The sequence below is a fragment of the Emiliania huxleyi genome (assembly GCF_000372725.1).
Source record: "Emiliania huxleyi CCMP1516 unplaced genomic scaffold EMIHUscaffold_34, whole genome shotgun sequence".
Classification (NCBI taxonomy): Eukaryota; Haptophyta; order Isochrysidales; family Noelaerhabdaceae; genus Emiliania; species Emiliania huxleyi.
The window spans coordinates 69,043-85,895 of record NW_005199443.1 but is presented as its reverse complement, the minus strand read 5'-3'; the positions used below and the strand labels follow the sequence as shown (position 1 = coordinate 85,895).

General features: G+C 64.8%; 3 protein-coding genes across 3 annotated transcripts; 2 read left to right on the top strand and 1 right to left on the bottom strand.

The window, feature by feature from the left end:
• Positions 1-1,460: 1,460 nt before the first annotated feature.
• Positions 1,461-2,955, top strand: EMIHUDRAFT_463785 (hypothetical protein; the record flags this gene model as incomplete). The annotated part of the gene is made up of 2 exons (XM_005773283.1): positions 1,461-2,444; positions 2,803-2,955. The coding sequence occupies exons 1-2, from the start codon at positions 1,494-1,496 to the stop codon at positions 2,953-2,955; spliced, it is 1,104 nt and encodes a 367-aa protein (XP_005773340.1). The 5' UTR covers positions 1,461-1,493.
• Positions 2,956-5,502: 2,547 nt separating this feature from the next.
• On the bottom strand, positions 5,503-6,432 carry EMIHUDRAFT_101632 (hypothetical protein; the record flags this gene model as incomplete). Its single annotated transcript, XM_005773282.1, has 1 exon — positions 5,503-6,432. One exon carries the CDS (start codon positions 6,430-6,432, stop codon positions 5,503-5,505), a length of 930 nt encoding a protein of 309 aa, XP_005773339.1.
• Positions 6,433-12,211: 5,779 nt separating this feature from the next.
• On the top strand, positions 12,212-13,447 carry EMIHUDRAFT_207922 (hypothetical protein; the record flags this gene model as incomplete). The annotated part of the gene is made up of 2 exons (XM_005773281.1): positions 12,212-13,324; positions 13,433-13,447. The coding sequence occupies 2 exons, from the start codon at positions 12,212-12,214 to the stop codon at positions 13,445-13,447; spliced, it is 1,128 nt and encodes a 375-aa protein (XP_005773338.1).
• Between the last annotated feature and the right edge of the window lie 3,406 nt (positions 13,448-16,853).

Sequence of the window (16,853 nt, the reverse complement as noted above, 5' to 3'; positions counted from 1 at the left end):
ACCGCTGCACGAAGATCACAAGGCCCCAAGGGCGGGGACCTGTTCCTTTTTACCCCTCTCACAGTAGCGAGGTGTCCGTTTTTATTTATTTATATTAAGACAACTCTGTGAGAACTGTGGAGCCGTACATGTGAGCTCGACTCTGAGGCGTGAGAGCGCACAATGCCAGAAAGAAAACGAGGCAGGCGCCTGTGCGCTGTGGGGGCGACTGGTCTTCTTTAGGCGCGCCGATTTTACAACTAATCGCCAACGGAACTCTTCACACTGTCCTGTGTCGTGTGTCCCGTGGCCCCGTCCTCGCACCTCCAGGTCCCGTCCTCCGGAGCTCCAGCACCTCTTGCGGATCCCTTGGACGTGCGGGAAGGGGCCCTGCCGCCTCGCAAAACTCATGCACCAACAGGCCCGTCGTGCCTATCCTCTTCATCTCCTGCCAGGCTCTATTCTACGAGGCCGGCTCGGCATCCGCGGCTTCCTCTGAAGCAGCTGGCGCCACATCGTCCGCTGGCGCCTCCGGTTCTGGTTCCGCGGCAGCCTCCGTCGCGGCCTCGGCCTCCTCTACTGCCGCTTCGGGCGGGGCGGCCTCTCCCACTTCTGTCGATTCCGTAGCCGCAGCGGGCTCTTCATCAGCCGCCTCGGGGCCATCAGCCGCCACCTCGTGTTGAAGCGCCTCCGTGTTCTTCTCATCGACCTCCTGGATGACAGCAGAGATTGCCTTCTTGGGGTCCTCGAACGCAAAGGCGAGGTCTGCGAGGTACCAGGAGAACTCGGTCAGGCCGATCTTACGGTCTGGTTCGCCCCTGACATCGTACCACGCAAAGAATTCCTTTTCGTTAAACGCTTTGGACGTGTACCGTTGCACGACGTCCTTGAGCTCATCCTTAGTCAGAGAGCCGCTGCCATCCTTGTCAAGCTTCGTGAAAAGCTCGCCGATCTCTTTCATATGGTCCGCCTGCCGCCGTGCCTCCCACCGGGTGAAACCATCCGGATCTGCCTGCCTCGCCTCCGGCGATGCATGCATGCATGCAGTGCCCGCGACGGCCCACAAAGCACAATCCACCGTCGCCAAGTTGAACCCTTTGCCTCCCGGTTGAACCCCCAGTCCGCACAGTCCTCGTTCTCACCATCAAATATAGGTCCACCACTGCCTCCAGTCTCCACCTCCACCACACACACACACACACACACACACACACGACGACGCGCTAGGTCTCGGGGGACGCAGGGGTCACACCCGACGACCTCCCTCGGGAACTAGCCGGGGCACAGTCGGAGAAAGAAGGGGTAACTCCGTGCACTGACGGTCGGCCGTCAGAAAACACGCCTCCGTGGCTCGGGTTACACCAATCCTCGCTACCCAACGCGGCCAAAGGATATCCACCTCGAGAACCTCGAGAACACGACGGCACGCCGCCATCCGGAGTGCAAGAACTTTGTTTTTGAGAGCTCGAACTTAGGAAGCCCGCAAGCGCCCACATGGTGGAGGTGGCGCACGCATGCGCAATAGCCACATGGAGGAGGTGCAGCCACTGCGCAAGGCCGACGCAAGCGGCGAGGATGTCAGCGTCCCGCCAGCTTCGATGGCGCAGGAGCAGAGCTGGCGCTGTGGCAGCGTGGTCGACATCACCATCACCGTGGGTGTGTGCGTGCTGTACACGCTGGTCGGGCCGCTGCTGATCCTGAACAACAAGTACCTCCTCACCTCCGGATTCCCATACCCCATCGTGCTCACTAGCCTCACGCAGGCCGCCACCGTCGTCTTTGCGGTCGCCGCCGCGCTGCTCTCCCGCATGCGCTGCATCGAGTGGGAGATGCCGAGGAGAGAGTTCGACGGCACGCTTATACGCGCGTCAGTCGTCGTCGGCTTCGCCGCCGCCACCTGCCTCTGCGCCGGCAACAGCGCGTACCTCTACCTTTCCGTCTCCTTTATCGAGATCCTCAAGGGGTACGCGCCGCTCGTGACGATGATGATGCAGGGCTTCTTCGGGATCGGGTACCCGGAGCGTAAGCCCGTCCTTGCGGTCCTCGCCAGCTGCGTCGGCACGACCATCGCCTCTGCGGGCGAGGTGCACGCGTCTCCCGTCGGCCTTCTCATCTTCTTCTCGTCGATGTACTTTGAGGCAACGCGCCTGATCCTGACCCAAAAGCTGCTCGGCCAATACAAGATGCACGTGGTGGAGGCGCTGCTGTACATCTCGCCCGCCACGTTCGTCTTCACCGCGGCCGCCGCCGCCACCATCGAGCTGCCCCGCTTCAAGCCCGGGGACATCCGCAACCCGCCCATCGAGCCCTTCTGGGTCGGCATCGGCCTGACCTGCCTGCTGGGGTGCCTGATCAACCTCTCCTCTTTCCTGGTCATCCAGCGCACAAACGTGGTGATGCTGAAGCTGCTCTCCATCTCGCGCAACGCGGGCGTCGTCGTGAGCGGCGTCGTGCTCTTCGGCGAGGTCATCAGCCCGATCCAGGCGCGAATCTCCGAGAGTCCCCGAGAGCTCCCCGGCGCGCTAGAGGGTCCGTGAGATACGCCCCGTCTCCCTTCCCCCAGCGAGGCTGTGACGGCCCCACGCCCCCTGCGCTCTACACCTCCGCCCTCGCTGCCGCCCTCGCCGCCTCCGCCCTCACTGCCACCGCCCTCCGCGCTACCGCCCTCGCTGCATCCGCCGTCGCTGCAGGCGTGTCTAGTGAGCTTGTTTGTGTCTGTGTGTCGCTCGAGCGTGCCGTCATCATCTGTCTCGCGTCCACCCATACCGCGCTGGTGTCCAGTCCGAGCCTGGCTGTTCTTCACCTTCCTACACACATACGCAGGCGTGCGGCTACGTGATCACGCTCATCTTCTTCGTGGTGTACAACTACCTGCAGATCACGGCGGCGCAGGCGGCGGCGCGGGCAAAGGCGTGGGAGGAGGGCAGGAGTCTCGACGGGCACCCGCCTGACTCACCAAGAAGCCCGCCCCCGTAGAGGTCGGTCCGAGCGGCCACGTTAGATCTGTGACTGGGAGTGGGTCCGGGTCGCGGGGCGGGAGCGCACACCAGCTCTCGCAGTCGGGGGTGCGTGGCAGACGGCTCAGCCCTTCTGTCCACTCTCGACTCTAACATCATGACCTCGACCGCGGGGGGAGGGTGCGAACATTCAACATACCCTGGTGGCGGCGCTCCAAAGAGTGGTTGGCGCTCTTGGGTAAGGCGTGTAACAGGTTGCGATTTTACTATCTAGGCAGTTCCAATTCACTCCAGGGCTGGTGGATTAACGTTAACAATTAACGGGTAACACCACAGCCGTAGAGGTGTTCAAACGTGTTAACACCGCCACTCGGGAGGTGTTGACACGCTCCGTTAGATGCGGGCGAGTGGCTGGCGCGATCCGCGAATTCTTTGAAGGAGCGCTACCAGAGTCTCCAGAGTTGTCACGCCAGCCACACGGCACACGCCCACGCGCTCGCTGGGCGGTGCTGAGACTGGCCGCAGCGCGATGAACGGCAACGATGGGCCGTTTGCTTGTGCTGCATGCAAGCTGGTCTTCGAGCACCAGAATGCAGCGGCACACAGCAAGCAATGCAAACTGCCGATGCACTCTCGTGGGTGGTGTGCGATATGGTGTGGATGCCAGAAGAAGGCGGGGGGCATTGACGCCAGACAGACGCCAGACAGACGGAGGGAAAAAAGAAATCCGATTTTCCGCTGCGCGTTTCTAATCAAACCCGCTGCGCGCGCACTGCGCGCGCACTGCGCGCGCACTGCGCGCGGTACCCCTGCGCCCCCCGCGCTACCCCTACCCCCCCCCCCCCACCCCTACCCCCCACCCCTACCCCTGCGCCGGGTGGCACCTACCCGATGTCCCCCCCCCCCTCCATACCCCCCCCCCTACTACCCCTGCGCCGCGCGCTACCCCTACCCAGGACGACGCTATCGTTGTCACTGGCCCGACCGCGTGCGGGAAGAGCCACTTGATCGACACATGCATTCGCGCCTCAGACCGATCACAGGTCATGCTCGAGGGCGGGGACATGATCTTCGCTGCGCCAGAGGAGGCGATCGCAAGCACACTGACCCGCCTCTTCGGCGCCACTTACGGTCGCAAGGTGTTCGTGGTCGAAGTAGACACGATGCTCCCGCACGCCGCGCGAGCTGTGCGCGCGGTGCACGCGGCGATCTTAAGCGGGCGTGTCGAGGTGGCTCAGCAGATTTTGATCGTGACGACGGGCGGCACGCCTGAGAGCAGGGCCATCGTCAAGGCAGCGGCTGAGGCAGCTGAGGATAACGTGGTGGCGCTTGTGGCGCCCGATCGCGCCGTCATCGAGAGGGTGGCCTCGGGGATGCTCGACGGCTTGGGGTGGCCGGTGACGACTCCATACACGAAGAGGGTGACCATTGCAATCCAGGCAGCGACGGTGCACGCCGACTGGGCAGAGACATCGGCGATGCGGTGGACAGCGCAAGGGCCAGCGCGAGGGCCAGGGCGCAGGTCAAGGCGGCGCAGGCAAGGGCCGGGGCCGCCGGCGCGGTCGCTGTGCCGGTGCCCGCCGTGCCCGAGTCCGTGGCAGCGGCTCCATCAACGCACGTTTGCAAGGTCTGCGACGAATGCCGAGAGCATCGCCACGATTGCGAAGGTCGCGTACTTTGAGCAGCCGGTGTATTATGTGGACGTGAGCGGAGCGGCGCCGCGCCTCTTGCTCAGCAACGTCCGCGTCCGCGTCGACGCGGTGCCATCCGACGCGTCGACACGCGCGTCGTCGGTCGGTCCGTCGTCGGGAGGTCCCGCAGCTCGAGGCGCGTCTCCTCCGGGTCGACGGCAGAGGTGCGGCTCGGCCCGTTGATGAGCAGCATCTCTTTGTTCTCCAGGTGCGTCGGGCGAGTCCGCGTCGTCGTCGCACGCCAGCAAGAGCACGGTGGCGTTCGTCGACGAGATGGCTCGAATCGCCGACGCCGCCTCGTTCGCCGCTTGTATCGTTTGGGGGGGTGCGCGGCCGGGGGCAATGCTGTACGACTACGACTACCACGCCGTGCACGTGCTGGACTACGCGGCGGAGACTGTCCTGCGGGCAGTGGCTGTGCCTGAAACGCGCGCCGCGTGGAGCGGACGGCGCATACGGCATGAGGTCAGACCACTCAGCATCACTCATCGCCATCGCCACGGATAGTGCGCCCCGTACCCAGAGGGAAGGTCTTCTATCGGCATGACATGTGTCTCTCACGCGGGTATGTCTTGTAGAGATTTTAGAGATTTTACCTTACCTACATCACACATTCATCACAGCAGCACGAATCCCAACACTAACTGGGGACATGGGCCGCCTGGGCCGCCTGGGCCGCCTGGGCCGCGTCCTCGTCTGTCTACCTCCCAATTCCCGATAGTCCCGATACATCGGCAATTATGTCTCTTATATTATTACTCTAACTGACACGACTCTGCTCTCTGCTCTTTGCTCTATCCTCAATGCCTGTTCCATACCGCTCGGAAGTAGACTCCGTAGACTCCACAAAGGACGCGCTCGGGCCTCCCGCGCAGCTATCCAAGCACCGTACGCTTGGATAGCTGCTCTGATCTGGCCCCACGCAGCTTGTACTTTGGACGGCCAGCGGTCTCACGGCACCTCCTCTTCTCAAAACCGCTCGACGTGCGGTCGGTGACCTTGCCTCCGTGCCGCGTGATGGCGGGCTGGAAATGGCTGCGCAGCCAGATGGTGTCGTGCGCGCTCGACTGCAGGCGGTAGCCGTTGCGCAGGAGGAGCTCGGCGACGCGCGGGTTCTCGCTGATGATGATGTCGATGCGCACCTTGCTCAGGTCGATGCTCGAGAGCGCCTGCACCTCGTGGCCCTCGACGTCGAGCGAGAGGAAGTCGATGTGGCGATGGCCGCCCTCGAGAATGATGGACTGCAGCGAGCGGCATTGCACCGTCCGCACGCCGTGGCCCTCCGGCCGCGCTGCACCCGGCAGAATCTTGGAAGACCCGCCGCGCCAGCCGAGCCCCTCGTGGAAGCTCACGTTCGACGTCGTGTTGGAGACGCATGACGGCACAAGCGTACCGCTTCGCTCGCGGCGGAGACGCGCGTAGTGCACCGAGTTGGGCTCGATCAGGAGACCCTGCCAGTGAAGGCACGCATCGAAGAAGTACGTGTTCGAGCGCCAGATCGCGTCGTTCGCGGCGAGGTCGACGTACGTCGCGTTGCGGTTGAGGAAGCGCGCGTGGTTGTACCAGACCCACCAATCCTGGCCCTGGCCCGACATCCACGTGAGATTCGTCTGCGGCGCACTGGCCCGCTGCACCTCGGCGAGGTACGCGTCGCGGTGCAGGTGCAGCGGCACTCGGAGCGACGCAGGGATGTTTGTGAACGGAGAGATGCAGCGCCCATTCTCCTGCGCTTCGATGAGCTGATGGCACCACCTCGGCGCGCCGCTCCGCACGGCGCGCGCCGCGCCTGCCACCCATGCGTCCATGTGCCTCTGCGCGCCGCCCTGCCTCCACACTAAACACGCCGTTCATTTTATAAACACACACACACCACAAACCGTCTGGAAACTGACTTCGTCACTCGCCCTGTGCCTCCTCGATCTCGAGCCCCCTCACCCTCACATCGAGGTTTTCGACTGCTGCCTTAATCATGCTCCGCTTTGCCTGGCAGTCGCAGGTCTCAGCGAAACCCGGCGGTAACGAATGCAATGGTCGACATGCATTTGCGGCGGCGGTGCTGATCTTGCCGGCCATCCGCAGCACGACGCAGGCGATCATTCTCGCCTTTTGTCTGGCCAAACCTGGGCGGCTGGTAGGCGTATTTTTAGACTTGGAAATCGGGGTAAAAGTGCACAGTCCGGTTCATTCCGGTCCCGTAGATGTCGCGCCGACCTCTTTCCTGCCGCGGAGCGAGCTCACCGACACGGTCCCTGGCGAACGGTCGCAGCACCTCGCGTCGGAATTCTCCGTAGATTGCGGCAATTTTCGTGTTGTAGGTCCTGACTCTGAGTTGGGAAACCCCAAGCGCGGTAATAGCCATGATGTTGGACGTTGTTCCGTAAGGTGCGATCTTCGAGCTCGGGCGTAGAGAAGCGCTTGAAGGAGGTCAATACAGTCGACGGGCTGACCCTCTCCATCGCCGTGCGAAGACGCGACTTGACCGCCCGCTTCTTGACTCCGCCACCCCCCTTCCGTCCTTTTGGCGGCGGCGGTGTGGGGGGCGGAGCGGGAGCGACGATATCGGTCAACGTCCGCCACAGTGATGCCACTGCTGCCGCAACAGAGGCCTTTTCCGGGACGTTCGTCAGGTCGATCTTGGTGGGGTCGGCGGTGGGCGGGGTAGGCGGCTGTGAGAGCGCTGCTGCCTGTGAGAGGAGCGCCGCCCGAGCGTTCAGAGCGTCGAACGGAAGCGCAGATTGTGGCACGTCGTCAGACGCAAATTGGCGCACCACCTTTGGTGGTTTGGGAGAGGATGGCGAGGGTGGTGTCGGTGGTGAGGTCGGTGACGGCGGTGGTGCCGCCGCTGTTGCAGTAGGCGGCTTATTGTAGAGACTGTCCATGAGCACAATATCTCTAAGTCTAGCTAAGCCAGGGGAGGCGATGCCGGGGCCGTACAGCAGCTTGATGGAGAGAGTTGTTGCTTGATGGTGCTTCGCCGGCGTGCGTCCCGGAGCGGTGCCGGGACGGGCGGTCCAGGGGAGAAAACTCAGGACAACGCCGACGGCGCTCTGATTCGACTTTTTACTTCAAACAAAGACAGTCGCACGCCCCGCAGCGCGGCGCGTGCGACTGTCAGGAGCGGATCCGTCAGTTAGTTGTGTTCACGCCGGGATCGTGTCCTGAGTAACCTGCCCAGACTTTAGGCTTGGACAGTAGGTAAGATGGCTGTGAAGGTGCCAGCACAGCCATTCTGTGTCACATTCCGAGGTCAGCCATCAGCGCTGTTCTTTAGAGCAAGGCGTCTGTGCGTGGAGGGCAGTCTGAACTCGTGTCTCACCTCTGGCGCGAATGCCCTGCGGGGCATCACTGGTGGAGCAGCACAGTTTCGCCAGGTGCGAGCGCGGCGTCAGCTTCGGCTGCCTTGGCACGTCACGCTCAATCTGGGTGCAAAACTGCCGAGGTGTATTCCGTTGTGCCGGCCGACGGCCCCCGTTCCGCTGCGGCTACCCGGAGGGCGCACCAGCGTACAACTGCAGCTGCGGCAGCGGACGAGGAGATCCATTCTGGACGCTTTCGGACGAGGAGACCCAGGCGCTCGCTCGCCCGCGCGAGGCGGAGGAGCGCCGCGGCGATTCGCCGCACCGGTTTGCGCTACTGCTTCACGGCATGCTCGGAACCGAGGTCCGCTCGAGCTCGTCCGACTTTCACAGCAAGTGGCACGACGGAGGCCACGCCGGAAAGCGCATGCTGCTCCGCCACTGCGCGGCGAGTCACCTCAAGTACGTGGTTGACGCGGCCGCTCGTGGGGAGCAAGTTGACGTGTTCGCACATTCTTGGAACCGGGAGGCCGCGCCGTGGTTCGACGAGGCGTACGGCGTCGTGCTGCGGGGCAGCCGGCACGAGCCGCCGCAGTACACCAGCCAGGCGCTCAAGGCGCGCTCGCAGGCCCTTTCCATCGGGCGGGCCGCCTTGCTGATGCGCGAGTTTGCAGCGCTGCGGAACGTGACGTACACCCTCGCGCTGGCGATCCGGACGGACGCGGTGCTCTCCTCTCCGGTAGACCTGCACCGGATGCCCGCGGAGACGGTCGCTCCGCCGCGCACGCGTGCTGCCTCTCCAACTAATTCAACGGTAATTACACCAGTGAGTAGGTCACCTTCGCGCACTGGTGCTGCAAGCATCGGAAGAGTCCGCCTGCGACTTGCGCGGCCGCGGGAGCGCCGCGCCCGCCTCATCTCGGCAAAATCTCAGCTATTTTCGGCCCTAGTCTCGGCTATTATACAGGCACACCCCGGCTGCCGCTCCTCGCGCATTGCGCCGTCGCCGATTACGCTGGCGCCCACCATCGGCGTGGTGAAATGTGCGACCGTACAAGCATGTGAACTGTCCCCTCACGGCTCACGGTGGTTACAGGGCGGCAGACGTGGAGCGGTCGTATTTTGTGATGGATTGGTGGCTGGCAGGGCCGCCGGCGCTCGTCGCTTCGTGGGGTCGCATCGCGAGCGAGTGGGACGCGTACGCCGCGCGCAACGCGGAGCTCGGCATTGGCAGAAAGTGGAGCCACTTTCTGTGGGCGCAGCACGTGCACGAGGCTCTTGCGACACTCTTCCTTCTCCCTCGCCAGCACTCCACCTCCCTCCACCCCACCCCGCAGGCAGTATAGGCACCATCGACAGGACCAGACCCTCCTCCCCACAGGTCCTGCGCATTACCCCGAGCTTCAGCTCGGCTGTGTGTGCTCAAATCGCGCGGCGTCACTTCGAGGTAACTTCAGGCCGTGCGTGACTCAGTCACGCCTCTTCCTCCCACCCACCCACCCACCCACACACACACACAGCCGCCTCTTACCGCGTTCCTCTCCAACTTCCAGGCCGTGCGCGTCTTGCAAGACCGCGCGCGGCTCACCGGATCGGGCGATGCGCTGCTTGTTCACGCTTGGGGCGGCTGCTTCGTCGGACGCGACGGTCGCGCGCAGCTCGAGCCGACCCCCGAGCAGTGCCCGCGCCATTGCGAGCATGCGCCAGAGGTGGCGGCGGAGGAGGCGGCCGCTGCGGTGGCGGCAGCGGCGACGGATAGGTGGAGAGCGGCGGCGTGGGCGGCGGCACGGGAGCAGGCGGCGGCGACGGCCGCGACCAAGCATGTGCGGACGCCTCGGCGACCCCGCCGCGCCCAACGACTCGCAAAACCAGGGCACGATGCGCCAGGAGTGTCGCGCGCCCAATGCAAGCTCGTGAGGCAGACGAGTTTCGCGCCGTGCGTGCTCGGGCGCAGTTTCGGGTGTGACCCTGCGAACGGCAGCATGTGGGTCGCAAATTGTCGAGGCAAGTTTCGCTGCGGCTCCAGACCAGTACATTGCGGTTACCCGCCAGGCCGCCCCCCGCCCCCCGCCCCCCCCCCCCCTCCGCCCTCGGCACCCCGCCCCCGCCCGCCCCCCTCAGGCCGTTCAGCGTACAACTGCTCGTGCACGCACGCCAAGTCGATGGATTTGGGGCTCTCGTCGCGCGCGCCTTTGCAGCGTGCCGTCATCATTTGGGCGGCCAGGGGCGGTGGCTTTGATCTCTCATTCATGTACAAGCCCGTTGTCGACTCGCTCGTTGGCGGCTTCAAGGCGGCGCGATCGCAGCCTTTGATCGTGCAGGGGTATGGTGTGCTGTACATGGAGAGCCCCGAGCTTGTGACTTTGCGCGATGGCGACATCTTTGTGTGGTGAGAGGCGCACCGGCGAGGCACCGCCGCACTGCCACCGTCCCCACGCCCCCCCCCCCCCCTCCCCGCCGGGCAGGATTGGGCCGATCGGCTCAGACAAACCACCCTGGCACGCACTCAGCACCCAGGGCGTGCGAACCGTCTATTTCCAGACGGAGCCGGCCGATGGATGTCTGCTCGCAAGGAGCGCCCCGCGCGAGCTGTGGGAGTTCAGTTGGCACAACTTCGACGCATGCGCGCCGCGACTGCCCGCGGGCCTAACCCTTCGCTACGTGCCGCTGGGGTTCACCGCGCCGAGCGAGTCTGAGGGGCGCGCCGTTGCGGCTGCCGACGCCGCTGCGCTTGGTCCACAGACCAAGGCCGATCTCCTCTTCTTCGGCTTCCCTTTCTACAAGAGCGGGCGCAAGAGATGCTACGCGCGGCTGCAGCGCGTGCTCGGCGGCCGTCTGAATGCCACTTGGTCGGTCTGGAGCGAGGCGGCGTTTGAGGCCTTTTGGGCGGGCACCGGCCGTTGGGCTGCGCACTTGAACTTGCACAAAGAGTGCGGCCACGCGCAAAGTTCGCACAATCCGGTCGTCTTCCGCACCAGCCTGCTGCTTTCGCGCGGCGCGACGGTCATCTCGGAGCGTGCGTACTACAAGGACGAGCACGAGTACGCCGGCTTGGTCACTTTCGGGGCCGTCGATGCTCTGCCATCCATCCTCGAGCAGCGGCTGATCCGCGGCTCGACGTCGGACAGCACGCGGCCGCTACAAACAAACGCTAGCGTGGCGGCTCTCTACGCGCGCCGTTTCGCGCCGCAGCGCATCTTTGCACGCGCGCGCATCTACACCGACCTCCTCGGGACCAACGCGTCGGCACCCCTGACGGAGGCCGAGGGGGAGGGGGAGCCGTCTGGCGCGTGGCCACGTATGCGCGTGGGCACGCGGGCGCTGTGACCGCACGAGACATCGTCGAGGGCGCGGCCCGGTGGCGCGGTGGCGCGGTGGCGGCGGGCGGGTGGAGCTACCGCTCTAGCTACCGTTAGGCGATGCAGGTATACACAATTTACGAGTATGTTCAGCGGGCGCCGCGTGTGGCCCTGTTGGAGTTGGTACAGAGTACTAGAGTAACGTATTACAAACGTACGCATTATCGAACTAGGAGAGCCGTATATAGGAAACTACCGTGCCGGAACGCACATCGGGCGGCTTGAAGCGGCTTGACGCTTTACCTTTAGTTTTTGGCCAAAATCGACCACAACAAATCCGGAGGGGAGGGCCGGAGGTCCGGCGCGGCGCTCCAAATCCGCACTTCGCGAGCTTCTACGGGAGTTCACGCGCGGCCTCTCCGCCTCCTGCTGAGGCACACCCCACACTCACCACGAGTCCTGGGGCCGTGCGCGGACCTTTGGTCGCGGCGTCTGGAGCTTTGACCGTCGACGTCGGCCGTCAACTAAGCCCTCGAGCGAACGTGTCCGGAGAGGCTCTTGGACGGGTCCAGAAGCGGTGCAGTGGACCCAGTAAATCGACCCCCGGTTCGGGATATCGGTCGGGCTGTGTTTTGATATTCCAAATAAAGCACGCGCGTCGCGCATCCGCAACCTCCAGCAAAGCCGTACACGGGTCACGGCCTACTACCAAAAGCGAAAGTAGGCGCGGAAACTACGGCTCTAGTGTGGGGTCCGTCTGTCGTCCACATCAAGCACCCACGCTCGCGCGAAGGTCGCGTTCCCCGGCGCTGCGCTGCGCCGGGCTTGGGCACCCGTGCTGGGGGCTCAAGGTGACGCCCGCGCCTCCTGCCACTCTCGAATCGTCCGGCGCAAGTTGTGGTTCGGGATTAAGATGCTATGCTCGAGCGCTCGCCGCCGAGGTCGTGGAGGTCGTGGAGTGGCGAGTCACGCTCGGGCGGACAGCACTGATGCCGTCGCTGGACGCGGCGGCGAGGCACACGGGCGCCGGCGTGGCGCGTCAGCAGGCCCACCACGAGCGGATGCGCGACGAGCGCGCTCGGGAAGCGGCCGCGGGCGACGCGGAGCTTCCGCCGGAGGACGACGCGGTCGAGATGGCGAGCGCCGCCCACGTGCTGGACAGCTTGGCGGAGGTGGGCCCGAACTACACGCTGCTGCGCAGCAAGGAGACGAAGGCGAAGCGGCGGAAGCGACAGCGCGAGGATGCCAGGGCGGCGCTCGACGGCCACACACTGTCCTGTCCACCGGATCGCGCCTCGAGATATTCTGCGACAGCGAGCGGTGGTACCCTGCGACCGTCATGGGGGGGAGGAGGACGGGGACGGATGGACCGTCATGGGGGGGAGGAGGACGGGGACGGATGGATCGTGCACGAGGTCGAGTACGACGGCTTCTCGGATCGGCGGTGGTGGCACATGCTGGACGACGAGCGGTGGCGCGCCGTCCCAGAGCAGGCCGGCGCGGGCGCAGGCGGCGCTGCTGCAGACGGGGATGGGGATGCGGCGATGGACCGCGCGGACGGCGAGCATGGCGCCCGTGCCGCAGATCCCGCCGAGGCGGCCGAGGTGCAGCCGGCGCCGCCTCCTGTGCGCCGGGGTGTGCGGCGCAGCGCGCTGGCGGACGCCCTCGAGGCGGAGGATGACGAGCAGCACAGGACGAGGCTGCGCGTGGCGATGAGCGGCCGACTAGCGCCCCACGGGCCGGCGCTGTCGGCGCACCTTCGGGTCGTGCGCCTGCGGCTGCGCGAGTTCCTGGCGACGCAGGCCGCGGCGGGGAAGAGCGTGCCGATGCAGCGGACGGCTCTCGGTCTGCACCCGACGATGCGGTGGACGATCCGCTTCGGCAAGTGGCTGGCGACGACGCGAATAACCGCGCCGAGGGCGAGCCGGTGGCACGCGACCGAGCGGGGCGACCCGCGGGACGAGGAGCCGACGGTGCGCACGGGTCGCGGCGAGAACACGATCTACGTCGCGCTGCAGCACATGAAGAACCACGTGTGGCGCGAGATCTGGCCGGCGATGCCGGGCGACGCGAGGCAGTACTGGCGGCTGGTGACCAACCAGGTGATGTCGCTGTACGGCGGCGGCGGCGGCGGGAAGGACGCGGCGGGAGCCGCCGGCCGGGCGGCGGGCCGCTATGTTAAAAAGGTCGTAAAATCGTTAATCGTATAGAGTATCGTAACGTAAAGCCGTGTGTCTTGCACGTTGCAGATGCCGGAATGACTTCTTGAGCTTTCCTCAGAGTGGAGCTCTCACACACCCACCAGCCGCCCGTTGCCGTTCGAGCACATCTCTTTTCCCCACACATCGCGCGGCTTGAGCGCCGCCCACACGCCGCTCAGTGGCAGGGTCGCCACCTTCGCTGAGCAGTCGGTCACACCGTACGAGACGACGAGGTCGCCGCCGCCGCCGCCGCTGCCGCCGCCTCCGCCGCGACCGACGTCGTCGAGCGCGACGCCGCTCACAAACTGCACGCTCTCGCAGTCGCGCGGGTCGCGCTCGGCCGCGAGGCACCACTCGCCGCTGGTGGCGACGATGCGGAGCGTCAGCGGGTCGAGCGCGTACCAAAAGTGGGTATACTGGCTGCCAAACTCGAAGCGCTCGCTGCCTGAGTCCCTCCGTTGCGGCGGCCGCCCTGCTGCCACTAGCCCGCCGCGCCGGTCGCCGCGCAGCCGCGCCAGCTTCCGCTCTGTTGGCCCGGTGGCGCGGTGGAGGTGTCCAACGCCGAGGAGCAGCTCGCAGGCTTCGCGCCGGATCGGCACGAGGTGAGCCGTCGTCGAGAGGGTGTGGCCGCCGGCGACACGGAGGTCGCTCAGCGATTCATTGCGGACGAGCCTCAGCCTGTGCCGGCCGGGCGGCTTTTTCATGGCCACGATTGCGTCAATCGCGATCTCGCGGCCAAGGGGCGTCGTCCCGCATTGGTCGCGCCTGCCGCGCCGTTCGTCGCATCTCACGGTGAGGTTGCCAAAGCGCGGTGTGCCAAAGCTACCGACGAGGCCGAGCCACGGCTGCATCATGAGCCTGCCGTCGCCGCTGACAAAATACGCCTGGTTCCGTCCGCGCGCCCACGGCCGAAAGATGGGGTGGAGCCGTTGCGACCACGCGCGGAGGTGGCGCACGCCGCCGTCGGGAGTGGAATCGCCGGTGAGGTGGAGGAGGTTCAGCGAAGGCAGGCAGCTGAGGCAGTTGAAGGTGGCGAATAGCCGGTGTCCGTAGCGCAGCAGCCGAGCGTCCCACACTTGCTTGAGCAGCGGCGGCGTGAAGCCGTCCGCGACGCCGGCCTCCACCCTGTCGTGCGGGCTCTCGGCGGTAACCGGCGTCCCGGGGACATGGACCTGCACCGGGCCGCTGCTGATGAGCCACGTCCACCCCAGCTGGCGCCACGACGCGTCGTAGACGGCTATGAGCGTCGACTTGAAGGACGCGAACATCGACCGTGGCTCCGCCGCGTCGGGCCGCTTCCACGGATTGTCGGCTGCGCACTGGTGCAACGCATCGCCGCGCATCGCCGCGACCCATGTGCACCGCGGACACAGCCCGGGCGGCGCGCGCGCAATCGACGGGTTGTACGTCGCGAGCCGCACCGTGAAATTTGACGCGATCGTGACGTTGAGGCTGGCGACGTCGATTGATGTCGACCGTCGCAGCGGTAGAACCTGCGGTGGAAGGCCTCGGAGGTAGCCGTGCGGCGCGGCGAATGCTGACGGCGCGCCGTACAGCTCGGGGTCGCGCGCTGCCATTTCACACACACAGAAAGGAGCCGCTGGGCGGCGACGGCGCGAGCGGCGCGAACGAGCGGCGGAAGAGGTTTTACGGCGTCTGAAAAAAGAGAATTTCGCAAGAAAAAAAACTGGAACGAGAGCGTTCGAGCCGCCGCCGGACGTGTAGAATCTAGGGGACGGAAGTCGCGCCGGAAGCGGGGGTCAGCCTCAGGGTGGACGACCGAGGTGTCGTCGAGAATCTCGGCAGGAGGTACCATGTGAAAGGGAGCAGTATTCGGTAGAGTTCGATAGTCAAAGTGTAGCAACAGAACAAGCCAACCAATGGCGAACATGAGACGGTCACACAAGGACGGTCATGTGTGAACGGGAACGCTCACACTGACAAGTGTGTGGGGAGGCAAGCCACTGTGGCGACGCGCAAAACATCAACAACGCTGCTCGCAACATGCGTGTCGCGCACTCATTCAGAGAGAGAGATTTTTAGCAACATACGAAACAACTCTAGCACTCACACATCATTTGGGGCCTGGAGCCCTGGTACTTAAGTTGTTGGAAAACAGATCGTCACCGGAGTTTAATGTACGTTGCGGGGGGACAGCTTTGGGAGGTCGACTTCAATTTTGGGTTTTCGACGACATCGGGAGGGCACTCGCAGCAGGCGAGGCCGAATCCTGCAGCCTTAGTCTTGGCTCGATCCGGCGGCATAGTCTACGGCCACACACACACACATAGTGTCCTTACCACCCCTGGACTGCATCTGCGCAGTTTCGTACCGCTGCGGCGCGGTTTTGCAAAAACCGTTCTGCAGCGGCGCGGTTTTGCCCTTCACCCGCAGCCTGGATTGATAGTCATTGTGGGTGTGGGGGCCGCGGGCCAGGACTTTTGTTTGAACAAAGTTTTGACAGTACATTTCTGTCGGGCCTTGGAACAGCTTGTGAGTGGTCACTGAAGACCTTCACAGTTGGTGGCGGCGGGGCAACGATCCCCGGGACATTACGACAACATGTCGTCGACAGACAAGCTGGTGATTCCGGCCTACAAACAGAGCTCCGAGCGGGAGTTCAACGAGTGGTTCCGCAACCTGCGGACCGCGGCGAAGCAACACAAGTACCTCCTCGACATCATCGAGGTGGGCACCATCCGGCCGGGCGCGGAGCGCGAGGCCGAGGCGGTCGCGCTGCACGTGCGCTACAAGAACATCGGCACTGCGGACGGCCTCATCCCGGCCATGATCGACAAGTTCTTCAAGGACCTGTCGGTGACTCTGTCGCGCCAACTCTACGGTGCGCTGCAGAACGCCGTCAAGGACGACGACACGCTCGCCGAGATGTTGGCGGACGAGGACGCCGACCACTACGACGACATCAAGAAGGGCATCGCGGCGATCAAGTCGCTCATCGAGTCGGAGGACACGAACTCCAAGAACGTGCGCACGAAGGCGCTGCGCGCGGATCTCGAGAAGGCGTACTCCCCCGACGCTCTCAAGGACCTCACGTCCGCGAGCCTCGCCAAGTTCAAGACGGGCATCGAGCAGGCGAACAAGTTGCTCAAGGACTCCCAGTGGCACCTCCCCGACGAGGTGATCGAGGAATACATCCTCGACGCGATCGCCGCCAAGGGGGCCACGCTCGGCGCAAACATGCGCGTGCAGATCGGCATACAGCGCCAACTCGCCGCGCAATCGGGCAAGACGTACGGCCTCAAGGCGTCCACGCTCGCGATGCAGGGCATCCTCGACCAAGACAACGCGGACCGCGCCAACGAGGCCAAGGCGGCTGCGCAGGCGGCGTTCGAGGCGGAGATTGCCTCGCAAGGCGTGCTCAAGGAGAAGCTCGCGGCCGCCGAGTCCCAGGTCGCCGCTCTCCAGGCGC